At 50.7% G+C, this 24,479-nt stretch overlaps 10 protein-coding genes across 10 annotated transcripts; 3 read left to right on the forward strand and 7 right to left on the reverse strand.

The window, feature by feature from the left end:
• Nucleotides 1-668: 668 nt before the first annotated feature.
• On the forward strand, nucleotides 669-1,097 carry M438DRAFT_257911 (uncharacterized protein; the record flags this gene model as incomplete). Its single annotated transcript, XM_029899736.1, has 1 exon — nucleotides 669-1,097. A coding segment is annotated over one exon (429 nt), but the record flags the coding sequence as incomplete, so codon positions are not given.
• Nucleotides 1,098-1,470: 373 nt separating this feature from the next.
• Nucleotides 1,471-6,762, reverse strand: M438DRAFT_343192 (Sec7-domain-containing protein). Its single transcript, XM_029904927.1, has 6 exons — nucleotides 6,326-6,762; nucleotides 3,770-6,270; nucleotides 3,430-3,719; nucleotides 3,016-3,373; nucleotides 2,083-2,964; nucleotides 1,471-2,026 (listed from the first exon to the last, which is right to left on the reverse strand). The coding sequence occupies exons 1-6, from the start codon at nucleotides 6,702-6,704 to the stop codon at nucleotides 1,748-1,750; spliced, it is 4,689 nt and encodes a 1,562-aa protein (XP_029764293.1). The 5' UTR covers nucleotides 6,705-6,762; the 3' UTR covers nucleotides 1,471-1,747.
• Nucleotides 6,763-6,985: 223 nt separating this feature from the next.
• M438DRAFT_343193 (Anp1-domain-containing protein) lies at nucleotides 6,986-9,041 on the reverse strand. The gene is made up of 5 exons (XM_029904928.1): nucleotides 8,741-9,041; nucleotides 8,002-8,684; nucleotides 7,630-7,949; nucleotides 7,237-7,577; nucleotides 6,986-7,184 (listed from the first exon to the last, which is right to left on the reverse strand). Exons 1-5 carry the CDS (start codon nucleotides 8,815-8,817, stop codon nucleotides 7,088-7,090), a joined length of 1,518 nt encoding a protein of 505 aa, XP_029764294.1. The 5' UTR covers nucleotides 8,818-9,041; the 3' UTR covers nucleotides 6,986-7,087.
• Nucleotides 9,042-9,750: 709 nt separating this feature from the next.
• On the forward strand, nucleotides 9,751-11,559 carry M438DRAFT_139911 (uncharacterized protein). Its single transcript, XM_029898880.1, has 5 exons — nucleotides 9,751-10,094; nucleotides 10,154-10,277; nucleotides 10,340-10,626; nucleotides 10,684-10,747; nucleotides 10,804-11,559. Exons 1-5 carry the CDS (start codon nucleotides 9,868-9,870, stop codon nucleotides 11,209-11,211), a joined length of 1,110 nt encoding a protein of 369 aa, XP_029764295.1. The 5' UTR covers nucleotides 9,751-9,867; the 3' UTR covers nucleotides 11,212-11,559.
• A 20-nt stretch (nucleotides 11,560-11,579) lies between these two features.
• M438DRAFT_266347 (transcriptional coactivator/pterin dehydratase) lies at nucleotides 11,580-12,176 on the reverse strand (the record flags this gene model as incomplete). The annotated part of the gene is made up of 2 exons (XM_029900097.1): nucleotides 11,580-11,807; nucleotides 11,937-12,176. The coding sequence occupies 2 exons, from the start codon at nucleotides 12,174-12,176 to the stop codon at nucleotides 11,580-11,582; spliced, it is 468 nt and encodes a 155-aa protein (XP_029764296.1).
• A 1,374-nt stretch (nucleotides 12,177-13,550) lies between these two features.
• On the reverse strand, nucleotides 13,551-14,145 carry M438DRAFT_352828 (uncharacterized protein; the record flags this gene model as incomplete). The annotated part of the gene is made up of 2 exons (XM_029906819.1): nucleotides 13,551-14,073; nucleotides 14,129-14,145. The coding sequence occupies 2 exons, from the start codon at nucleotides 14,143-14,145 to the stop codon at nucleotides 13,551-13,553; spliced, it is 540 nt and encodes a 179-aa protein (XP_029764297.1).
• A 1,270-nt stretch (nucleotides 14,146-15,415) lies between these two features.
• On the reverse strand, nucleotides 15,416-16,285 carry M438DRAFT_343198 (ribosomal protein L13e; the record flags this gene model as incomplete). Its single annotated transcript, XM_029904929.1, has 3 exons — nucleotides 15,416-15,920; nucleotides 15,972-16,130; nucleotides 16,205-16,285. Coding segments are annotated over 3 exons (639 nt in total), but the record flags the coding sequence as incomplete, so codon positions are not given.
• Nucleotides 16,286-16,930: 645 nt separating this feature from the next.
• On the reverse strand, nucleotides 16,931-20,000 carry M438DRAFT_267586 (L domain-like protein; the record flags this gene model as incomplete). The annotated part of the gene is made up of 2 exons (XM_029900195.1): nucleotides 16,931-18,370; nucleotides 18,420-20,000. The coding sequence occupies 2 exons, from the start codon at nucleotides 19,998-20,000 to the stop codon at nucleotides 16,931-16,933; spliced, it is 3,021 nt and encodes a 1,006-aa protein (XP_029764299.1).
• Nucleotides 20,001-20,576: 576 nt separating this feature from the next.
• Nucleotides 20,577-21,704, forward strand: M438DRAFT_266961 (uncharacterized protein; the record flags this gene model as incomplete). Its single annotated transcript, XM_029900146.1, has 1 exon — nucleotides 20,577-21,704. One exon carries the CDS (start codon nucleotides 20,577-20,579, stop codon nucleotides 21,702-21,704), a length of 1,128 nt encoding a protein of 375 aa, XP_029764300.1.
• Nucleotides 21,705-21,811: 107 nt separating this feature from the next.
• On the reverse strand, nucleotides 21,812-24,344 carry M438DRAFT_372384 (POPLD-domain-containing protein; the record flags this gene model as incomplete). The annotated part of the gene is made up of 2 exons (XM_029908341.1): nucleotides 21,812-23,947; nucleotides 24,000-24,344. The coding sequence occupies 2 exons, from the start codon at nucleotides 24,342-24,344 to the stop codon at nucleotides 21,812-21,814; spliced, it is 2,481 nt and encodes an 826-aa protein (XP_029764301.1).
• Nucleotides 24,345-24,479: the final 135 nt, after the last annotated feature.

The raw sequence follows: 24,479 nt of genomic DNA on the forward strand, positions 1-24,479 counted from the left end.
CGGGGGAATGTTGCAGGCAATGCAAAATAAGAAGCATGAGAGAAAGGACGGACGATTTGCCTGTGCAGACGATGAATAAAGTCGGTGCTGGTCTTGTGTTCTCATACTGCTATCATCATGACCGCGTACATTGATGCAGCGATCTAGCACCCAGGGTTGCCAATCAATCATGAATATATACCTATACAGCGGAGAGCTGCTCATCAACTCGGTTGTATAGTGTAGCGGTTAGCACGCGAGATTTTGACAACTCAAAAATTCTCGAGTCCGTAAGTTTCGACCTTCAGCCCAGTCAGTCAAGCAATCTTCTAACACCTCTCAGTGGGTTCGAGCCCCAGTACGACCTCAATCATGATATTCTTTTTGTTCCTCTAGTCGAACACGGCAAGTCACTTCCATTCCTAGCGAGGCGAACAGATACTGCCTTTACTTTTGTTCCTGCGTTGCAAATGAAGCCGCCAAGTGGTGTTTTTGGTTTTTCATAGTCCTCTTGACGCGCACTCAACGGTTGTGCTCCCAATCGTGTGCATCTACACCAAGTCGTCATCGATCCCATCCGAGGGCTCTACACCATCACTAGCGATCCCATCTACTAATTGACAATGCCTCGTCGAGCTCCTGTAGCAACAACCAAGCTGGAACCCCCAACTGGCTCAAGGCCTCAGACGACACACGCTCAACGAATGGAATACCGAATAGGACGTGGAGAGATGGGCGTCTTGACATTCGAGCCTTACAAGTCCTACCTTCTTCCTCTATGGCGCTTCCGAACACCAGACATTGCACGCCAGTCGTCCGCTCTACTGCGATCCGAATTCGACCACTTTGGAGAAGAGGAGGACTTTGTAGGCATGGACATGACGCGCAAGTTCATCCAGATGGGATTTACACGAGCGAAGCGATACGCAAATCACAAGGGCGGGAGAAAGTACGACAAGGATCACGACGTCCTGCCAACTAGCGAGCATCACTCGGATAAGGCGGAAAAGGAAGAGTCCAGCCGCATATTCAAGGACATATTGGAGGACATCAAACAAGACGAGACGTACTTGAGACTGAAAGACCAGTTTCAGAAGGAGCTGAAGGAATATAAGAAGCGATCTTGACATATCGCGTGCATGGCTGCATGCCCCTTCATCATCTTGCTCCAAAACACCTCGGTAGTCTCGAGTAACGATGTGCAAACCTGTGCTCGTCTTATGCTTCGCTGCTTCGTGCAACTTGTACGCGAGCTCGATATGCACATCTCAGCAACAGCAAATGCTTCGTCCCTCATTTTCTGTTTTCGTGACCTCCCTGGACTTCTGTGTGTCAAGACCAGGGTCACCCCTATGTCGAGGCATTCCACATTATGATTATGCTTCTATCAAGTTTAACATGGTGCATGATAGCCTTAATGGCTACATTGTACACGAGAAAAGGTCCAGTACAAGTCCGACAATAACATTCGACAAAGACACATTGAATGAGGTGAGAGTACTTAATGTAGTGAGTATAGGGGTGATTAACGCGGGATCTATGGGTCCGGAGCATGTGGTGATGTGTGTGGTCTCAATTCAATAGCTGCAATCCACCCCGTCACCAATTTTGCCGTGATTCAGCTCAACGACTCAACTGCCGCATGAAACGCCTTGTCAGTAATGGATGGGAGTGCAATGAGGACGAAGAGCAAAATCAAGGACGTGGAGGGTGCTCATGAGACATGTGTATTACAGTCCTCCAAACAATCGCATGTTACGTGTTTCCTCTACGCAGCCTCAGTAGTCTCTTCCTCTATAGCGGGTACGGCAACACCCACTTCTCGATCCTTATGTGCTCCTTCCTTCTCCTTCTCTTGCCTTATCTCATGCTCTGGGAAAAGCTCGGGCATCAAGTCTGGCAGGAACCTATGCAGTCTGCTCGACGTCTCTGTCCATAGCTGTTTCTGCTGCTCTGACCGTTCACCGCCCTCACTTGGACCCTTTAAATAGCCGCCGCTGGACATGACGAGTAGTATATTCTTGAGAGATTCTGGTACCGCTTCGGCCTAGAAAGAGTAATGTCAGCCCGGGGAACGTGCAGGGTTGATGTCACGGAACTTACCAATGTGTCACCTTGGCCGCTGTTCATTAAGCGGTCCATAATGTTCAAGATTTCCATCCATAGATCGTGCATACCTTCCCACTCGCTAAGCATCACAAGGTAATGCAAGAAAATCTTACAGAGAAGCTGTGCTGTTTGTACCCGCATCTCACCCATACCAGCAGGATCTGTCTGATAAACCTCTGGCTTTAGCAGCTGCTGGACCAAGGGGAACAGTACTTGGCTGAAGATGTTCGTCCACTCCTTGTGGTCCGGCGATGCGAGATCGTTGGACAACAAGCATCGTTGCAAGGATGCGAATGCTTGCTGTCGGATTTCTCTAGAAGGACTCACACACTGCGTTATAAAGCATCTGAAAATAGGGAGCCAGTACGCTTGCCAAGCTTCATTGGGTTCCAGATGAGATTGCTCAATGAAGGCAGGAACCCGACCAGTCATCTGAGACACGATGGCCATCGCCCTGACACCACGAAGGGTAGCCTCATTGGGCGCTGGTCGCTTCTCGGGTGCTGTGGGTTTGCCACGTCGTGCAGCGGGATCCCTCCGCTGTTCGCGGACGATACCTGCACTGCCCGCCGTGGCGAATGTGTTTAGTAAACCAATGGCCGACTCATAATTATCGGCCGTGATTGCTTGAGGTGATCCCGTCGCAATGTCCTCGGTAATGTGGAAGGCCAATGGAGCAGCTTCTGAGACTGGCTGGAGAGCATGAAGCACCGACCAAAAGTCTGGAGATGTTGCCATTTCTTTTCGAAGACTTGCAGGTCCTTTGATGCATTCAGAGATTCCCTTGAGTATCGTTGGGCCACATCGTCGAAGAAGGTCCTGGTTGAAAGACGAAATTGTATGCAGCACGACTGGCGCGCGAACATAATCGTGGTCCTGTTTTTTTGTGTTAAGGAAACGTGCGCCACAACACTGGACAGTACTCACTTCACTAGCTTTGAGAAGGTTCAATAGGTAGTAGGATGCTCGGCCAAGTGTTACTGGGTGTAGGCCGTCTGCATCATGGATAACAGACTTCAGACACTGAGCAACATCTTTGCCAAACAATGACGCAGAATCCTGATCGCGCATTGCCAAAACAGTGGCAAGCTCAAGGACGCAAACAAGGGCGGGATCGTAGTCCGGGATTGTGGGCTGCGGCTTTTGACCGTTGGGCCGTATTGGTGTCGGAGCAGCAACTGGAGGTTTCACGACAATGACCTTGGGCGAGCTCTCAACATCATCTGGGGGCATGTATGAGAGAAGTGATTGAGTGAAAGCTCTGAGAGGGTCACTGGGCATGTTGCTAAAGAGCGTATATTAGCTCGAGAAGAGTTGCTGTTAGACAGGTATTGTACATACCCAATGTTAGAGATGACTTCGTCCAACCGGCAAGCACTAATGCAGTCTACAGTGCACAGAGTCGCCTCGATTTCTTGGTCATTTGGCTCTGGTGGTTCGTCATTCATGACGCTCGATACATATGATGTAAAGGCAGAGAATAGACCAATGTCGGTAGACTTGTCATTTCGCTCAATGACCTGTGCCGGGCTCTGGAGTGGAATCGGTGGAAGGTCCAGCTTTGATGTCAAGGAAGACAGGGTAGTAGGAATGAGAGAATTGATGAAGAGGTTGAGGATAATGCGGATAATCTGTTTTCATCATCAGCACGGTGAAGCAATGTGGTTATTATTAAACTTACATGAGTCCAGCCATTTCGAATTGCGGCTTCATGACCGTTGATAATGCGGAAGAGTACGAGTGTGGCAAGCTGTGCCTTGTTTTCGCGGCCAAATTCGACGGCGAATTTACTCACCATGATGCTCTTGCCATTCGCCTGCACTTCAGTGTTGAGTGCAGTACTGGGTGGTGCTTCAGTGGCTAGGGTGCTGATTTGTGCAAGAGAGGCTATGATGTGATCAAGACAGTCATGGAGCCCATGCTTGGCCGCGATTTGGGCACATTGATCAAAGCCAGAAATAACCCTCTGGAACACTGTGTCGTCAGTAGCAGACATGAAGACGTAGTTGAGGGTTGCAACGACAGGCCTCCATGTAGCAGCAAACATGTCTGCATCATAAATGTTGGTATCACACAAGACCAGATCTTGAGCAGTTTGAGTCTTGATGAGGAGCTCTTTCCAAGCATGCTCGAAAGCGTGCTTATTGTCGTGCTCCTCTGGCAATATGATCTCTCGAGTCTTGATAGAATCATAAATGCCTTGCAGATATTCCGGTTCAAAATCCTTACCCCCATTGACACCGCGCAGGTTGCGCCCAAAGTCGGTGACTGCCATTCGTGCCTGCTTCATGTTTGGATTGTGCTGGTCCGTGTTCAGCATGATGATTGCATATGTCAAGACGTAGACAGCATCCTTATCCGCAATGCCCTCGGGGTTAGTCTTGTCGCAATACTTTTCTGCAAAGACTGTAACGATTCTCTCGATGAGTTGTGATTCACCTGGCAATCGGAAGGAGTTGAGGATTTGACGCAAGGCCTCATCAACTCGCTGCCCGGTGAAATCGAAAAGGTCGAGGAAGGCATCAAGGATGGCCTCGTTTGACCTTTTTGATATGAATTCTCCCAAGACCTTCTTGTCAATCCTGGATGTTCCTTTGAGGAAGCGTGTGATAGACATTGGATCGTCTATATTCTCGATGATGCCTTGAGATGCCAAAAAGGCGAGTCCACCCTTGGGGCTTTCGTTAAACTTGGTAGCTCCACGAATGATAATCTGCTTTTTGATTCTCTGCTCACGTAGTGCTTCCAAACGAGGCAGGCCCTCAGTCACAGGCTCATCGTCGAGTCTATCGGCGATAAACTGCACATAACCAAGCAAAGAATCCAAGCAGAGCGGCGGTACATTGGTAGTACTCCAGGTAGCAGAGTCTGGGAACGCGTTACGCGAGAGGAGGCCAACCATGTCCAAGCACAAATCGCTTCGGTCGATTTCACAATCGTAATTGACAAATAGCTCAGCCATGAAGCTTGGGATCCTGACAAGAGCCCCTACACTTTCTACCATAGCTTCTCTTGCGTCGGGCTTCCGAGAACCGCCTTCCAAGCCGAGCTTCTGCCTGTCTTTGACTGGTACTGGGGTAGATCGACCGCTTTGGGTAGCTGATGCAGCTGGTTTGACAAGTCTCGGAGCTTGAGGGACTCCCTCGTAAAGGGCAGGGTTGATTGTTGGTTCATCAGGAATAGGAACTCGAGGATGCAAGCAAGCAACAATATAGGACAAATAAAGCTCTTGCTGGAGCCTTAGTACACTGCGACAAGTTGCAAGTAAAGTACCAGCGACCCGTAGTGATTCGTGGAGGAGGGCAATGTTTTCGGAGCGCACGAGCTGGAAAAGGTTGCGACATAGAGTGTCTTTGGCCAAAGAGGCTAGTGATGGATGGTAGGCTATTGAAGGGCCAGCAACCTCCAGAGCCACATTTACGATGCGCAAAGCCATGACACGCATGGTATCGGTGTACTGCCTGTCGTGGGGATCGAGAAGTTCGGCTAGCGTGCGGAAGAGTTCTCTAATCGAAGGTAACCCGTATGGCTTGATATCGGGAATGTCGGTGGTTTCGGTTGCTTTGGTCAAGTCAACCTGGCTAGCATTGAATTCAGCAGAGGGTCTTTCACCACCAGTGGATCGAGGCACGTCTAGGCTTCCAGAAGGAGGAGTATCCTGGGCGGGTGTCGAACCTATCTGAGTGGTGCTGGACTCGATTTTGAACTTGTCTTGGTCGTTTTGATTGTCGTCTTCGGGAAGAGATTCGAGGTGGGTCAGTCTCTGAAAGATGGTCTGGCACATGGTGACCATTGTGATTTCGGCCGAACGTCTCAGGACCTCGCTCATGCGCAGTGCGCAGCATATAGAGATACCGCATTCCATCATGCCACAAACACTTTGATCGCCGAGAACTTCGCCCGAAGGCCCGGTGATGATGATTTCCATGAGCTTGAGGATACGAAGAAAGACGACATCGTCCGAGGCGGTATTGTCACCTTCGAAACGACAATTTGTCACACTCGAGGATAGAAGCATCATGGCGTAGGGAAAGTTGGGCATGCCCGGGCTGATGACATTGTAGGAAAGCATCTTGGTGATTGCAATCAAGGCCAAAGAAGTGATGGGGGCGGTAGTAGACGAGGAACGGATGACTTGCAAGAAGGGCTGCAGGATTGAAGGCGTGTCAACGGTACGGATGTCTGTAGTGTGAAGCGATCAGTTGCTGGACGAGTCGGGAGGCCATGTACGCCATACCTCTGCATCCCTTAAGTTGACTCCGCAGCCGAGCGAATGCAGACAGCAGTGGGTTGTCTTGAATGCTCTTCCCCTTCTTGCCGCGAAGGCCCCATCGTGTAGCCAGTTGTCCACCATCGGCGTCGTCGCCAACACCAAGGGAACCAAGCGCCGAAGGAGGTCGTCTAGCAGCACCGCCGCCGAGGATTGCCGATACAGAAGACTGGGCCCAGCGCGCATGCTTGCGCATGGCCGACGTGACGGTGATACATTCTGTAATGATCAGGGCCACGGGGTCGATGGCTACGCTGACCGGTCGCGTCTGTGTCGAGTAGTCGGCCACGGGCGTCATGCTGGCGCTACTACTGTCGCCTTCGCCTGCACCGATGCCATTGCTCATTGTGCTCGTAGAGTTCGTAAAGTGTACATTTACGTGTTATACTCCATCTACACGCCGTCGACGTACTTGTCCATTCATGCGGTCAAAGCTTCATACTGTGCCCCGGACTCCGCGCCAGCTCTTCCCCGAAGCTCGCCGCATCATTGAGATTATTGAGATTATTGAGACTATTGATATCATTGAGATCATTGAGATCATTGAGATCATTGAGATCATTGAGATCATTGAGATCATTGAGATCATTGAGATACGGGTGCTCGCACATCTGCATCAAAGAAGAATCCTTCATCATCAAGTTCCTCTAATTCGCTTTTTGCAAATACATATACCAACATATTTAACCTCCCTGTTCATTTATACCCATGCACAACTCCCGATATTCCTTAGATGATGGCCTCCTTCTTTTGCCCGGCTGCCGCTGCCGCCGCGCCTTCTCCTTTCACGACTGCTTCGGCTGCCTTCTCGGCTTTATCTGCTGCACTGTTTACTCTGTCAGTGACATGACTTGATCAATCATATTGTCCGTACTTACCCTTTGGCAGTGTCTTTGACATCTCCAGCCACACCCTTGGCCGCATCTTTGACAGCTCCCGCACCATCTGTAGCCTCTGCAACAATGTCCTTTGCAGCATCTGCCGCTTTTTGTGCATCGACAATTTCCGACTTGTCCTTCTCCCACTCGCTAGCGGTATCGTCAAACTGAGACTGGATCTTGTCCATTCGCTCCTTGTTTTTGAGTTCCTCTTCTTCGCGTGCCTTTCTCTCCTTTTCCATTTCTTCCATGTGACGGATGTCGTCCAAGCTGGGCTCGTAGAGATGCCAAATGGTGTAATGAGGAAGACCGACCACCGAGTATTGCATACGCTTGGCCATCTGAAACTTCAGTTAGATATTCTTCCGTGTGTTTTTGTTTCTTATGACATACCTTGCCGAAACCTTCGGTCTCTGCATGCTTTTCGAAACTGAAGGCAGGGAAGTGAACGCCTGAGCGGAAGACCTTTGCCTTTGCCAAGATACTGACACCACCAACACCGTCAATCTCCATCTCCATGTCCGGGTCGCCGTAAGGATCACGCAGGTAGGCCAAGTGAGGACGCCACGTTGCGTACTCGGCATAACCTTCGACAATGACAGCATCTTCGTCGAGCGTGTCAGCAAGGGCAAGGGCAGTTTCGGACTCTTGCCAGGAGTTTAAATCATAAGGTTGTTCACCACCAAGCCAATCGGGCAGAGGTCTCCAGACATCTTTCGTGCATGTTAGTAACCCAGCCTTTACATGGTGATATCGAGATCTTACTAGGAACAATGACATCCTTGTTGTGTCTCATCAGATCTTCGAGAATGGTAAATGGAGCAGTCTCAACATCGACATCCCTCCAATAGACCCAGCTGTGTGTGGGTCGTAGAGCTGCGCTCAACAGCCAGTTGCGTGCTTGGGCCATGCTCTTTCTTCTGCTAGCTTGAGCAGCGAAACCGTGTCTACTCTCGACGTCCTGATTGACCTTTTGTCCAAAGTCCTTCTCGATGACCGAGACCTCACCAAAGGGCATGCCATCTTTCTCGCTGGCCTGCAGTTGGGCCAACAGATCGGAAAGGAGGGTAAGAGTGTTGTCCTTGGAATCACCAACGAGGAAGGCCAGGTCGATGAGGTGATGCGGGTAGGTCAAGTTGCGCAAATGGGAGAAGAACATGGGCAAATGAGGAGAGGCATCTCTGAGAGGGGCGCAGAGAAGGATGCGCTCTTCGCGTTCCCAACCTCTGGCGGTGCCCTGGACGTTGGCAAGATCGTAGTATCTGACAGTCTCAAGCTGGAGCTGCTGGCTTCCGGAAAACAGACCAAGAGATAGAGCAGGCAGAATAGCCTGGCGTGTCGAGGGGAAGAAGAAGAAAATAGCGGCCAAGAGAAAGGAGCCAATCAAGGCTAGTCGCAGCATGAGTTGACGGCGTCGTCGCATGGCGGGCTGTGAACGTGGAGCGAACCTAGACGGAGAGACTTGTTAGTGCAGTGGCAGAAATGGACCATGGGCAGGGCGTACTTGTGAGGCTCGATTGAAAATTGGGAGCGCCCGCCCAGCGGATATGCGCCTGAATTGGAGTAGCCATGTCTGTTCATTGTTGCTCGCTGGACCGGTGATGCATGTACGGGAAGCATGCACAATAAGCGTGAGGCCTACGAGCGAGGGCCGACGTCTGAGAGAGCCGCAAAAGTGATATTAAATCTCTTCCAGGGCGAGAGGTTGGGTGAATTGACCAAACTGATGAATGTATCTAGGTAGCTATCAACGTCTCACGGAGGAGAATCGGCAACAGAGAGCGTTTAGCTTCCGACTGGCCCCCTTTCTCGCGTTCAGGGTTACGTGGTGATCTCCACGCGAAACATTTGTAACGACATGGTGGTGCATGAAGAATGGCGAAGAGAGCTTTCACGTGAAGCCAGATTGTACAGAAACCGCACGCTGTATTCACATACAATTATATTAAAGAGGCATGAAGAATAAACAAGAGCTTGGGTCGGCTCGAGTGCCCAGCCGACATTCGAGTTTCGACTTCTGCAACACAACCCGAGGTGAGGGCTGCTACGCTCAACAGAAGCATAGAGACTAGCATCCTGACATGGAGCAGTGAAATTTGTCCAAATTCTCTACAGGGCCAGTAGACGAGCCGGCGGATCATGCATCATCAACATGTACAATGCCCAACATCGGACGGACATTATAAGCATCGGGTCGGAGCATGTCGCGACCTTGCCAAGATTCGGGCCGTGGATGATGATAGCAAACGCACAGGGGCTTGTTATGAAGCGTTTGATTGAATCCAAGATATGAGCGATCGGAGTTTCTCTGAATATGAGCGTGACAGATGTTGTGTTGCGCGGAAACCTGCATAGTGAAAGCTGATGGTATCATCAACGTGTTTTATGCTTCACTGAGTATCTGTATGTCTGCAGTCGGAGTCGAGCAAAAGGTGCATGGCAACGAGCGAGTGCTTGGCTTGCGTCGGATAAGAAAGTTCTCAGCGGCTGTTATTGACTCCGAAAAGGCTCCAAGAATTCGGGATCCGACTTCTCTCAACATTGGGAGGACCAGCAAAGCACTCTCTCTCACCCGACCTCTATACCCCCTCGCCCTCGCTCTTTCTTCGCTCGCAAAGAAGAGTATTCGCCATGGTCGCCTCCAGAATGTTCCGCCCTACCTCGCGCCTGGTGTCGGCGTCAATTGCCCGCCCTGCTCTCCGTTTCCGCCCCGTCGCAGTCTCGAGACACTATGCTACCCAGGGCGGCGTCAAGGAGATGACCGTCAGAGAGGCTCTGAACGAGGCCATGGCCGAGGAGATGGAGAGAAACGACAAGGTCTTTGTCCTGGGTGAGGAGGTTGCCCAATACAACGGAGCGTGAGTCTTGAAGAGCTCGGCATTTCTTCTGTCGAGCGCAGCTAACACGCTGCTTGCAGATACAAGGTCACCAAGGGCCTGCTCGACCGCTTCGGTGAGAAGAGAGTCATCGACTCTCCCATCACCGAGTCTGGTTTCACCGGTCTCACTGTCGGTGCCGCCCTCGCTGGTCTCCACCCCGTCGTAAGCACTTCCCGTACCTCGACCTCGACATCGACCAAGCTCCCTACTGACCCCCCACCCAGTGCGAGTTCATGACCTTCAACTTCGCCATGCAGGCCATCGACCAGATCATCAACTCTGCCGCCAAGACTCACTACATGTCTGGTGGTATCCAGCCTTGCAACATCACCTTCCGTGGACCCAACGGTTTCGCTGCCGGTGTCGCCGCCCAGCACTCGCAAGATTACTCGGCCTGGTACGGCTCTATCCCCGGTCTCAAGGTCGTTTCACCCTACAGCGCCGAGGACGCCAAGGGTCTCATGAAGGCCGCCATCAGAGACCCCAACCCCGTTGTTGTCCTCGAGAACGAGTGAGTTTTATGCGCTATTATGCAAGAGCTGCATAGATACTGATTTTCTCTACCCAGGCTTCTCTACGGTCTCTCCTTCCCCATGAGCGAGGAGGCCCAGAAGGATGACTTTGTTATTCCCGTAAGTCACTTTTCTCTCTCATCTGATGTGGTTATTTTACTCTTACACATTTACAGTTCGGCAAGGCCAAGATTGAGCGCCCCGGAAAGGACCTTACCATTGTCACCCTCTCCCGCTGCGTCGGCCAATCGCTGGTTGCCGCTGAGAAGCTCAAGCAAAAATACGGCATTGAGGCCGAGGTCATCAACCTCCGCTCTATCAAGCCCCTGGATGTTGAGTCTATCGTCAAATCCGTAAAGAAGACCGGTCACATGATGGCTGTTGAGTCTGGTTTCCCCAGCTTCGGTGTTGGCGCTGAGCTCATTGCCCTCACCGCCGAGTACGCCTGGGACTACCTGCAGGCACCCCCTGTCAGAGTTACTGGTGCTGAGGTCCCCACCCCTTATGCCCAGAAGCTCGAGGAGATGTCTTTCCCCACCGAGGATCTGATCGTCGACTACGCTGCCAAGCTCTTGCGCGCATAGAGAAGAGAAAAGCCATACCGGAGTTTTTTAAGGGTCTGACTAGGAAGCTGGCTGGTGTATTTTTGATATCAACTCGATTGTTCCTTTTTTTTTTCTTTTCAAAGCAGCATTTCGAATTGGTCTGTTTTTTTTTAAATGCCGAATTCACTTTTGAGATATAATAATACTGTGTTTTCGTTTGCGAGCATTTGGCGTCTTTTTTGTTTCTGCACATTACAAGGACCATTTGCCTGCTTGACAGCTCAAACGTTATGTCAGATATGGGAACATTTCTTGAAAGAAGCAAATCATGAAATCTCATCTAGAATGAATGGGTCGAGGAACTGCTGTACTTGTAATAATATCTCCTCTATCAAGACCAAGAACAATCAAGGCTGAAAGTCACCACATCCACAGCCATCGTCTTCTGGCACATTAGGCAGCTCTCCATGCCGAGTTCCTGCTTCATCACAGAACCTAGCCATTGTGACATCCTTGGAGGACAAGCCAAGGGGCTTATGTGTGGTCCAGCGAATATGAGTTTTGTCAAAGACATTGGTCCATTCTGGATGGTGCTTTTGCACTTTGCACTCTGCCGCTACCGTGTTCATGAATTCCTGACAACCAAGTTAGTGGCCTGGGCTGGGCATTCAAGACGGCGAATAGACAGGGTGACAGAAGGTGCTGGAAACCACGCCATGTCGCTCTTATCGAGGGATGGGAATGGCAGGGTATAATTCACATACCCAGGTAGCTTTGAAGGTCTTGAATCGAAAGGTTCTCTCAAGCCCTCTGTTGTCGTTTGTAACCTTCCATTTGCCTCCGCCTTGCGTGGTGAGAGCAGTCGCATTGCGGCCAAGTTGTTCTTCATCCTCGCCCGCAGAATATTCGAAACGCACAGCAGAACTTGACTGTGAAGACGATGACATGGCTCTAACAACTGGTCTTGATACAAGTCTTGGACTTGCTCGACGCAAAAGGAACATTGTGGTTTGTGGATTGATCGATGTCGACGTGTGGATGAGCGAGCTTTGTACAAGATCTTGGCAAGGGACCCTCTTTTTCCGTATAGCTATCTCGCTACTTGGCTCGATAGATTACTAGAGACTTTTTGACGCCGACAGTCGATAGTTGATGTGATATAGCGAGGTTTGTGATGGAAAGTTATAAATCCCACATTTTACAAATCCCACATTCTGAATAGAGCAATCGCAAAGAAATTCACCAAATACTAGAGCCATGCTACTTGGGAGACGATTGAACATGTATTCAAAAATGACATTTTGGCGCCGACGAGGTTGAAGATAAGAAAAGTCCCAAATTTCACATTCTGAATAGAGCAATCGCAAGGAAATCCACGAAATACTAGAGCCATGTCAATTGTATGAGCAAATAGGTCCTTTTCAAAAACGACACTTTGGCGCCGACGAGGTTGAAGACAAGAAAAGTCACAAATCCCACATTCTGAATAGAGCAATCTCAAGGAAATCCACGAAATACTAGAGCCATGTCGATTAAACAAGACTCTGACCTCTTTTCAAAATGTCGATTTTTTGTCCAAAAGATTTTGTAACAGCATATTTTCGAATCGAGCAAATCGTAAGAGTGCATGTTGTTCAAAAGAGTCGCTTTACCCGGGCGCATGATGTTGAATGAATCGAAAATTAAAGGGTTGTTGTTTTGGACAATAAAGCGAATTGAAAATTACAAAATCAGTCGTATCACATGGGGCAAGAGCAGTACAAGACTATGGCAAAGAAGAATCAAGTAGTCATTACAAGTCGTGTGGTTGAGAAAAAAGGAAAATCATGTGTGATTACGGAAAATGGCATAATCACTGCCAAGTAATTGTCGAGGTGAATTTTACTGTCGAGATCAAATCTCCACTTCATGTCGGGTCTCTGGACTGCCCAAGAAAGTATGACTTGACCAATCATTTCTTGCTCACGTAGCCAAACTTCTCGGAGAGAATATTGAGCTCGTTCGGCAGGGTGGATTTTTGACATATTGTTTGTTGCAATAAAGACCCAAAATGACATGGGAGGGACGGCATATGTCTCGGCCTGTGAAAATGCACCGTCGGAGTTGTAGGTTACTTGACATCCGCGGTCCTTGATGGTGTCTGTATTGACATTGTACCTGATGGTGACGGTTGCAATCTCGCAGATTTGATGAAGAGAATTACCAATGTGACAGATGGGTGATCTATTGGGAAAGAATTAGTATGCACCCTGTATCAGTAAGACGTGCGCTGCCAGCTCTGGTATCTCTTTGATCCAGCCTCTGAACATGCCATTGGTGTGTTTCAGTTGTCCATCCGTATCAACGAAGGGCATCCGTGGCGAAGCACCTCTTGGCATTCATATCGGCGAGAATGGTGGCAAGTACGGGCTGTCCCGAGGGCGGGGCGCCAATCCTTCTTGATCCCCTCCATGTTGGGCGGCGGGGGAGGTGGAGGCTTTGTAGGCATCATCGGCGGCATTCTCTAGGATCGTCGTGTGGACACACAGCCAAGACCTTCTTGATCCCCTCCATGTTGAGCGGCGGAGGAGGAGGAGGCTTTGGCAGCCTCGAATTCTCAGAGTAGCGTCTGTTGTCATGTTAGTGATGTTCCGGCAATGACACAAGATTGGGGACTTAGTGCTCGGCAGTGTTCCCAGAATTTTGGCAGTGATATCGGCACGTCTTATCGGTGTCCTGGAGTATTCGCATGCGAGAGCTAGGCGGACCATGTTCTTGACCATGGCATCAAAGTTGCCATCGCCTTGGATGATGCTGGCTTCTCCACCAGCAAAGTCATCCTCTTCGGGATCCGAAACTCTACGTCGTTGTGGTTGTCTGACTTCTGCATCGGAGTCCTCTGGATCCTCGTTGGCTGGCTGGCTGTAGATAGGATATTAGGATTGATGGTAATTGCAGTGACAGGCACGCGACTCACAGCGCGACAAGTGACATTGCGTAACGAAGCAGATGACATTGTTGTTGTTGTTGTCGAGGAGAGGAAGATGGAATCAGCAGATGACATTGTTGTTGTTGTTGTCGAGGAGAGGAAGATGGAATCAGCAAGGCAAGACTCGAGGAAGGCGGAATGTAGAGTGCGGGGTAAATTCGGACACAAAACATGGAGTAGCGACCTCCCCGTGTGCTAAAATCTGTCACGTCTAGCCATCTCACGGCCACGCCTAGGGCCGTTTGGACGGTAGAAATGCACAATGTTTTTAACATCAGTGTAGCCCTCCACTGAGAGTGTGACAGGGAGCAGCCCTGAACGATGCTTCATTCGCGGCTGCCAATTTGTTGATGTTTGACAATGTCAACAAACCAGCGTGATGAAGCGAATCTGTCAACAATACCACATTTTGACGACAATGAGCTCTATGCATTGACTTGTTCATTTCCCTCGACTCGCTAGGCCCAAGTCATTGCGACGCGACTCCGAGCACCCGCCTAGAATGCAAAGACGAGCCCACCACTTTGCGACACCACGCGTATCCCATCTCCGCCGAGCACCTTGGACCATCGCGCATCATTCATCACCATGAATCCTCGTCTACCATGCACCATGAACCATTCGGTCAGCCACCGCCCCTTTTGACGACGCGATTTGCAGAAGCTTCAAGGGAAGAAAAATGACAAGAGGCCAGATGCCCAATACAATACCAACGCGAAACCACGGTGTCGGGGTCAATATGGGATGGCGCTATTGCAAGACAAGTCGCTGCCTGGTTCTTGTCATGGCAACAATGAGAGTTTTGGAGACTGCCAATGCATTGCACGGCGACACTGCCCATTCGACACTTGTGCGCATTTTCAATACAAGACGTTTGGCTGCTGTCGCATCTGTCACCTCGGTCAGTACAAGTGCTTGCAATGCCGTCAACATGTTGCGACTCGACCCATTTTCTTGCCAGGTATTTGTGCATTGTCGTGTCGGTATCGCTTCATGTCGCGCAGTCTGTTTTTTTCTTTTTTTGTTCAAAGAGTATTGATGTGACTTGATCATCACTGTGCATATTGCAAGAAGAATGATTTCACATTTAGCATCATGACTTATATAAAACAATTCAATAGAATGAAGTGTCAAAAAGTGTACATGATCAAGATTGGGACATGACAAAACACAAACACATGAACAAGGAAAACAACAAAATGCATAAAAAGTGGTATCATGAGGGGCAACTAAAGACTTTTTTGGTTCTCTTCCTGCTGACAGAAGAAGTTCTATCAAAAGGTAATGCCCATTTTTCGCCCTGGATTCCTGACACAAAGCAGCCGTCATAGCAAATCCATCAACGCCGACCTTCACGGTAGTAGAGATCAGATCATGTCCTCTATTTCTTAGCGTTGGCAGCCTCCTCAGCCTTGGTCTTGGCACGCTTCTCACGGACACCGGCGAGGCGGGCCTCGCTGCGGACGTCACGGAGCTTGCGGTAGGCGTTCTCCTCGCCGGGGTAGTCGGAGAGCTTGCCCTCGACAATCTTGGCCTTGTTCTCGATGGGGAAGGTAACGTTGGCCTGCTTGACAAAGTCCTCCTTGGCAGCCTTGACCTCGTCGGCAGAGGCGTCACCCTTCTTGGGGGCCTTGCTGTTGCGGGGGAAGAGGATAACGCGGCTGCGGTAAGCCTTCAGGCGCTCGACGTTGGCGGCAAGAGACTCCTCGGAGAGGTTCTGGCGGCGGGGGTCGACGGAGATACCGATGGTGGGTGCGAGCTTGCGGGGGATACCAGCAGCCTTGGGACTAGTCAATCACGGTTCGATGCAGCGAGGCAGCAAGATACACACCTTGAGCTCAGCCAAGCTGAAACCACGGCCGGCGCGGACGCGGCGGTTGTACTTGAGGGTAGGGCAGCGGACAATGGGGCGGAGCTTGTCGACGGGGCGGGGAGCGACGGTAGCGGCCTTAGCAGCGCGAGCGTTGCGGCGAGCCTTCTTCTTGCCGGCCTAGGATTGATCTTTGTCAGGAACACTGTCGCTGACCGCAGGCGCCTCTGCTCTCATGAAGAGAGGGGAATTACCTGGTCGAAGTGCACGCGCACGCGGCGCTGCCAATCCTTGCGGAAATGGTTGTGCGGGATCTGCTGGTTGTGCTTGATGGCCTGGTTGTATGTTAGTCTATCTGTCTTCTCATCTCTTCCTTTGTCGGGACGATGGATTGATTTCTGGCTTGTCGCTGTCTTGGGAGGCCATCAGGGCGATAGCGTGAGTTGTGAATCGTTCGTAGGCACCGTGCCATTTTCCACTCGAAGTTTGCAGACTGAGTCGACATTGCGAAAAATGGGCGTGGTGTAGCGGAGGGCGACCAAAGACAGCGAAGCAAGCGTATTCCAATTCCATCACAGACCGCGACGGGTATCTCAACTAACCATTGTGTCGGTGGGCGATAAATGATCCTGTTGTCGAAGGTCGTCGTCGTCGTCAAGGGAGAAAAGAACGAATTCCAGCCGTGCAAAACTTCGATTTGTCGCTTAGCCCGTAGTGCGCCAAGCGCGCACGGGCCAGCCAACGTCTCGACTCTTTTCAGCCTTTCACTCCTTTGCTCTGCGCATGTTGAAGTGCTTCACTTATTCTGACACAATTGAAATATGGCTGAAGCATGCCGCGGTAAGAATATTCGAATGATACGAAAAGTGTCGACAAGTCGAGATGATGTCTTCATCCCGCCAAAAGTAAAGCTATCACATGACCCTCTGCCAGCAGACAATGTCATCTCTTTCAATCAAATCCTACAACTCTTGTTACCCTCAAAAGGTTTCGTCGTCCTGTGGGATTTTATCTCTGAGCCATATCATTGTAGCTTCCGTGCCCTTCTCAAGAATCCGGTGACCTGGCACACGGAAAACATTGCCGCCTATGCTCAGTCCTTTCAGCCCCTGATCCCACAATAATCCGATCTCCGGAGGTATGTAACCGATGTTGTTGTCAGCAAGGTCGACAGACTGCAAACCTGATAGCGCCTCAGCAGACACAGCATCAATTCTGTTGTTGCCAGCATGCAAGACCTTCAGACTTGGGAATGAGTCTCTGACCATAGGCACGGAGCCGATCAGCCTGTTGTTGGACACATCGAGATATGACAGGCGTGGGGCGTGTAGCAGACTCAACAGTGGCTCCCAATTTGAGATCTTGTTACTTCCCAAGAAAAGCTCCTGAAGAGCTTGTAAAGTCACAACTTCACTCAGATAATTGTCTCCCAGCGAGCAATTTGACAAGTCCAAGATCTTGAGATTCTGCGCCAAAGAAATCTCGAAGGGAACTGTGACAAAATTGTTGCGAGCCAGCTTGAGCTCACGGACGTCTTCTGAACTGAAAATTGACCGGAGCACATCGGCATCGTCATCCACGAGGCTTTTGTCGCGAAGGTCGAGAGTTCCCGCAACAACTCCCCACTGCGACCCCGAATCATGAGGCGATTGTATATCGATGCCCTCGTCTTCAAACTCATCTCCTCTATCACCTTGACCCGGAGTTTTTAGCCGTTGAGCCAAACTACGTTTGAGCTCTTCAGTCGACATGTTCAGGAGTTTACGTTCTCGGAGAGGGTTGGCAGCGATTTTTAGCACATCGAGAGAGTCCATGAGCCCAATGTTGTCATGCAATTTGGTGATTTCGTTTCCAGTCAAATCGGCCTGTTTGAGATATTTGAGACTTGTGAATCCCTGAGGTAGCATAGACACCTTGTTGTCTGCAGCAGCTAGAGATACCAATTCTTTCCAGCCAGACATATCTGGAAGTGCGACTATCCTGTTACTCGCAATGTTGATCGTTTTGATAGCTGGTAGCGACAGATTTTCTGAAAAGGCAAGTGAGGCTAAGGAGTTGTTCGCAACATCCAGATACTCGAGCTTGGAAAGCCCGGAGACACTGAAAGGGAACAACGCACCGACCATGGCATTGTTGCATGCATTGAGATCAACAATGGGCAGAGTTTCCAGGACGTCCATTGGCAGACCAGTAAGTTGGTTCCCAGCAACATTGAGAATTTGAAGGTTGGCAAGTTCGCGTAAACCATCCGGAAGACTGAGAAGCTTATTTGATTGTAGCTCTAAAGTTCTCAAGTTTTGCAAGCGACCTATTGACGGTGGGAGGTATCCAGATAGATTGTTGTTGCCGAGTTTGAGTTCCTTCAGTGCTTCGAGTTGGCCAATTGTATCGAAAATGGAATTGCCCAACTTGTTGTGAGACTGCAAATTGTGAGCAACCGCGCGCGTAGGATCAGATCGCAGAGCTTACCAAGTTCAATACTGTCAGTCTCTCCATCCAGCGCAGACCAGAGGGAACTGTTTGGAGGTTGTTTCCGTGGAAATCAATCATTTCTACACTGCGGAATTGCAGACCCTTCACTTCTTTCTCATCATCCATCGCCACCTCGGTAGCGATATCTGGGAAAATGTCATCAGATATCGTATCAAGCTCGTTGTCCGCTGCTACGAATCGAACTAGATCCGTCATTTGGCTCCAGTTCATGTTACTGTCTTCACGCTGATCGTACATAGTCAAAACATCGTCTGGTATCTGTTTGAGGCTCAAGCCTGCAAGATTGAGACGACCATCGCTACGTGCCGCATCGATCCTCTTACGCAACAAACCGTTGCCGTCTTGAGGCTTCGTGTTGAAAGGGTCTGCGAAAGGATCGAATCTAGAATCGTCGAATTGATTTACCGAAGACTGTCCCTTGGAAACTGCAGGTGTTCGTTTTGCGGCTTTAGCCTTCGCAATCTGATCTCTAAGCGCTGCGGAAGAACTGGGCGCTTTCTCAGAAGCATTTTGCGATTCTTTTGGAGGAGCGACCTTCAAAGCTGTCGCAGGGGTGGGCCTAGTCTTGATTGCTGGAGTCGAATTGCTGGTCGTCGGTCTAGGTCTAGGAGTGGCGGCAGTGCCCGCCCCTGGCTGGCGAAGACTACTCGTCCGCTGGAGCGGCTTTGGTGCGGTTGACTTGGGCGTAGCAGTGGTAAGAGCAGATTTGCCTGCCACAGAGGCCGGACGCCCGAGTCTGGATGATGCTAGGCCAATGGAGGACGGGGCTCTTGGAGTCGAGTACTTGTTTGGCATCTTGCTTGACGGAGGAACAATAGCGGAAGACCGTTTAGACGGAGAAGCAGTCCTCCCGATAGGTTTGGGTTGCGATCCTTCTCTGGCGTCACCAGTGCTCATAGCAGAAGCTGGACGTGACGGAGGACCCATGGGACTTTGCGGTGCAAAGAAGCTTGACCTTCGCCTGTCAGTTCCTGGAGTTTCAGGAAGACGTGAGAGGCTCTCTACGGTTCGATCAGACAAAGAAATTCGAGACGCCCGCTTCATATTTGGAGTAGATGGCTCATCGTCATAATCAAAAGGCTGGCTCTCGTCGTAATCGCCTTGCCTCGAGGCGGCACGCGAAGCACTACGGAAACCATCAAGAGATCCGAGTTGATCGTTTAGGTCCTCTTGCTGAGCGGTGGTGATGACGCTAGAAGCAGGCCTTCGAGACTGTGCGATGTATGACACAGGGCGAGAAGCAGGTTTTCTAGCAGCAGCAATGGATCTGTCCGAGATGGAATGAGTAGGACGGTGCGACGAAGTCCTAGGTGGGATTATTCCTGATGAAGGACCAGAAATGCTCGATCTAAAGCCAATTCCAGAAGAAGGCGGCCTTGGGAGAGCCTTCTTGGCAGGAGATGGTCTCGCCAGAGCAGCTGATTTTGTAGGAGAGGGAAGTGCAGGTTTTTGTTCGGCATTAGGAGCAGGCAGCCTCGAAGCTGATGGTCTTGCGATTGAAGAAAACTTCGGGATGCCTGACGACCTCAAGGGAGTGGCGGAGGTTGAGTTATCCATTATGGCTCGCTGTACCCAAGGCGTATATGGGGAGCCGGGAAGAGGTAATCACCTAGGATAGAGACGATTTGGGGGAGAAAGAGTTCATGTCTACATGTGTTCAATCCGTCTCGGCACTTTGTTTGGCATCATAACCCCTGGATAATGAAGTTGGAGGTGCACCTAACGGCCCCCTTTGGGCGTCGGGCCAACGCCGTCAACCGAAGACCCTGAACGTCGCTGCTCAAAAAGGGAAGGATGATTGGATTTTGACACGGGCACGACACGGGTAGCGCGCTTCGGTGGCTGGAAGCGCGTCCACCGAGTACACACACAAAGACTGCCACGCGCGCCGGTTTTCACATTTCTTGTTCTTCTGCATTGCACAACACAGCATCTAATATCCACACAAGAACATCGCCCGCTTCACCTATTCTTGTGCTTTGCATCTTGGTTCGAATAACAATTACACGACCAACCATGAATGCGACAGAACCACCCACGCCGAGTTCAGCTCGTCACCCCTCTTCTCCCGCTCAATTTGCAAGGCAGAACCTGAGCGCCTCTTCCACTCCTTCGCCTTTATTGTCTGGGGCTATGGACCGTGTTGCCGCGCCCACACCGTCGTCATCCTCTTCGCCTGCTCTTGAACCGATTGTGCTCTCAGATGACTATGTTCAACGAGCACAACCTGATGAGCTCCGCGCCATCATAGCTAGTCTGACGGCTCTATTGCAAGAAGCTCGAACAGATGCTGCGCATCATAAACTGCAATATCGTATGCTTGCAATTGAGAGTACCGAAGCAATGGAGCGCATCCAAGTCGAAATGGCCATGGCTCAGCGCGAGACAGACCTCCTCAATACCGTCGAGGCTGTAGAGGCACGCATTGTTTCTGCACCTCAGAAACCCGATCAAAACATTCGTCATGTTCATGCCGATATCTGGGATTCGTTAATCAAGGAGACGCATAGTCTCAAATCTCAAAACGCTCAACTTGAGCAACTCGTATCACAACACAAGCGAATGGTCGTGCAGCAAGAGAGCGAGATTGCAACGCTAAACGACCGCATTTCTCTCTATCGCGAGCGCCTTCGCGAGAACCGTTCTCATCTCAATCGTTATCGTCATGCCGCTGGATTTCTCGATTCACCGCATAAGAGCCATTCCGCTCAATCAACTCCTTGGTCTGCTCGTCAGCGCAATCAACCACCCTTTGCCGCTTTACTGCATGCTTCTGATCTCATGAGTGAAAGGGGCTCAGTGTCACCCCGTACTCCTAGACGAAAGCGGGCTATTTCGATTACTCCAATTCCTTACCAAACTCCTCAAACATTGCAGTCAACACGCCATCTTCAGGTACCGCAAACAGCTCCACCATTGCGCGGTCCCCAGTTCCAACCCTTTGATCCTACTCAACCACTTTCTTCGCCCAGACGTCAGACGCACATACTTGAACAAGTGTTGGCGGCGGCAGAGGACAGCGAGGCTGAGACCGACGTGCCCGACGATGATGTGGCGGTCAACTCAAGCAGTCTCCCTCGAACTCCTACACGTGCCCAGAAGACTTCCGTCAGGATTCCGTCGAATGCCGCTCAGCAAAGGCTGTTCGGCCCAGTGAGAAAGCCTAGCATACAACAGGACGCACGCGAGGCATTGGCCAAGTTTACCGAATCAAGACAGACACATGTCTCGAGTACGGAAAGAGTCGACATGACTCGCTAGTCATCGCGTCTGCTGAATAAATGTAGAGCAGGCTCGGATAGAGTTAGGTATTTTCAATAAATAATAGAACCGATCAAGTCCTACATGTACAATCTCTGAATTCCGTACTAAACAAAGTCCAACTTTCCTAACCGGCCAATCGTTTCTCCAGCATTCCTGACAATGCACATGTGTGATGTGCCATCAGTGTGATTCGTGAGCTTCTGAACAAAGACGCTGCCAATGGCAACGCCTCCACCTTTTGTCAGACTGAACTCGCCCTTCGTGACGAAGCCAATTAGGTCATCTCTACCGGGAAGCGGTGGACAACAGTCGTGCTCGTCAGATCGAGGAGGGTTTAACAAATCTGCAGCCAGTTGTTGTTGCGCATCGGTCGAACAAGAGCCTTTGAGGATGCCCAAGGGCAGGCTTCGTTGACGCTTCTTCTTCTGAGCACGAGAATCCACTCTGGCGGGGTCAAGGGCTAGCCACTGATCGCGCAAAGAGTTCTTTTCCAAACCATGTACTGTCGGCAATCGATAGATTCTCGCACAAGGATCTGGCGTTCCGCGTCCAAGGAGAGAGATGCGAACAGTAGAGATCGCGTTGGCCAGGACATCTGTGGACGTCGTCTGTCCTAAGACTAGGCTCTTGGCAAGACTGGGAGCGATGTGATGAACCTTTGATACAGCATCACCAGTTCCTTTGCCCGCAGCAGCTTCTAGGACGAGGGCCCAATCACAAGCCCATCCCTCGCCATGCTCGCCCTTTTCACCAGGAGCCAGTACAAGGCTGTCCCACTCAACTCTTTTGCCTTTGGGCTTCGCTTCCCATTGCGCCTTTCTCTTGGCGCCTTCCCAAACCTCCCACTCATCACCTGCCTGCGTACCTGGGAAGTCGCCAGGGAACCAAGGGGCACCCGTCTCAAAGGCAATCTGGCGTTGCTCTTCTAACCCCCCCATTCTCACTTGTCCGCCAGTCGAGATGGGGTAGTACATAAGACTCTGCCAAACGGCCGGAACTGCTTTCCATGGTAAGATAATGGTCCATGAACACAGAGCGCGCTCTTTGCTTCCTTGCCTCGAATTAGGTTGGATGGGAGAAGGGTACGCCATGATTGGTATCCGAGGGTCTTGGGACAATGGCTCGGGATAGGATCCTGGCGTGGCGGCAGTCTTGCGACGGTTGATGCCTTTTTGACTCTGAAGCGCACGGCAGGATGCCTGGCGCTTTTTGCGATCAAATATGCCCGGTTTTAGAGGTGCAACATCAAAAGGCCATTGCGTTAGCAAATCGAGCAGCTGAGACTCTTCGGTTCCAACAGCAAAAGGTGCAGTTCTTGGGGGGTGATGCAATCTGGGGTCGGATATGTCAAAAGCGACAAGAGCATTGAAAGGCAAAGTGGATGGATCTTGTATGCCTGACAATAATGGCCAACTCTTTTCGACAGATCCTTCCTCGCCAGACTTTACAGGCCAGAGAGCACTCGTTAGTGCTTCGGTTGAGGCAGGACCGACGACTTCAATGCTTCCAATCTCGAATCGCAAATCTTCGACAGTCAGTTGAGGCTTCTGGACCTTGGCTAATTGGGTGAGTTGATCCCAAAGTTGAGAAAAGGCTGATGGGTGTACACGAAGCAAGACTTGACGCGATGGTTTTGGGGCCGGGATTGGCTCTGCCCGCCAGATGACTGTGGCAGGAGCGATGGGCCGATTCGGATACATGTCACGCTCATAGAGCCAACCTTGCCAGATACGAGAACCCGACCTCCACTTCTGGCCTCTTGAAGACCACGCGGCATCGTTGGAGCCAAGACCAAGTGCGCGAAGAAGAGACTCTATACTCTGCTGGTTACCGTGTATGCTGATGCAAGACATGTAGCTCGTATCCCAAGCTACAGCTCCACGATCTTTGCTCGCACGATGAGTTGGACGGTAGCTTTTGACAGTTGATGTCAAGGGCAGGGCAAATCGCCATAGAGGTTGAGCAGGTGGAGTCATGTGGGCTCGTTTTGCGTGGAACATGTGTGTGGGCAGCCATGTCTTTAGGAGCTGGCGTTTGCGATACTTTGCCTTGGGCACAGGAGGAGATGCGAGTTTATTCTTCTTGGCCCGAGGAGCTCTGGAAACGATGCCATCCATATCGGATGACTTGGTCTTGAAATGTAGCTTGCGCAGACGACTGACGGTGTCCATGCGAAGGCGCATATGGCCGCTGGGCTTTCGACGGCGAGATGTTACGGTGGGTGTATTGTCCTCGGTCATCTATTTCGCGTCAACATGGCAACACATGGAGCTCATCGTGTCTTGGACCAACCTCTCTTACAGCCTGACGGCGCAGTCTCTTGGGCACTCTCTTAGCATTGTGACTGGCCGTCCTGCGTCTCAGATCCTTGGGCACTTGTTGGAAGGCTCTTTGTGTCAAGCCTTTTCTGGCCCGCGCCATACCTTCTTCCAAGGCTCGGATCTCATATTCACGAGCCTTGACAAACGCTCCTACATCGAGTTCGCCATTCTTGAAAGCCTTGGAGCTTGTCTGAACCGCTAGAGTACGAGCATCGCGTTGCGTCTTTTGCCGTTTGTTGCGCGAGCCTCCTGCATCAGTCGAGTTTCCTTTGCGCTTCTGACACGTCTGCCCTCCTGTCTCTACTTTTGGCGCCATATTGTGTTGTTGTTGTTGTTGTTGTTGTGCGCCGAATAATCTTGTTCGGGGTCGCGACTTTTCTGACGTCGCGTCTCGAGTCAAAAATCCAAAACTCGGCGCGTCACGTCCAGGCGTCGCAATCGACGACTTTCG

The sequence above is a fragment of the Aureobasidium pullulans genome (assembly GCF_000721785.1).
Source record: "Aureobasidium pullulans EXF-150 unplaced genomic scaffold scaffold_3, whole genome shotgun sequence".
NCBI lineage: Eukaryota > Fungi > Ascomycota > Dothideomycetes > Dothideales > Saccotheciaceae > Aureobasidium > Aureobasidium pullulans.

Coding starts and splice junctions, on each gene's coding strand:
- M438DRAFT_343192 (XM_029904927.1), bottom strand. CDS start 6,704: ATGAGCAATGGCATCGGTGCAGGCGAAGGCGACAGTAGTAGCGCCAGC. Junction 6,271..6,325: donor TCAACTTAAGGGATGCAGAG/GTATGGCGTACA, acceptor TTCACACTACAG/ACATCCGTACCGTTGACACG. Junction 2,027..2,082: donor GCGGCCAAGGTGACACATTG/GTAAGTTCCGTG, acceptor TACTCTTTCTAG/GCCGAAGCGGTACCAGAATC.
- M438DRAFT_343193 (XM_029904928.1), bottom strand. CDS start 8,817: ATGAACAGACATGGCTACTCCAATTCAGGCGCATATCCGCTGGGCGGG. Junction 7,578..7,629: donor AGACCGAAGGTTTCGGCAAG/GTATGTCATAAG, acceptor CTGAAGTTTCAG/ATGGCCAAGCGTATGCAATA. Junction 7,185..7,236: donor GTCAAAGACACTGCCAAAGG/GTAAGTACGGAC, acceptor CAGAGTAAACAG/TGCAGCAGATAAAGCCGAGA.
- M438DRAFT_139911 (XM_029898880.1), top strand. CDS start 9,868: ATGGTCGCCTCCAGAATGTTCCGCCCTACCTCGCGCCTGGTGTCGGCG. Junction 10,627..10,683: donor GTTGTTGTCCTCGAGAACGA/GTGAGTTTTATG, acceptor TTCTCTACCCAG/GCTTCTCTACGGTCTCTCCT. Junction 10,748..10,803: donor AGGATGACTTTGTTATTCCC/GTAAGTCACTTT, acceptor ACACATTTACAG/TTCGGCAAGGCCAAGATTGA.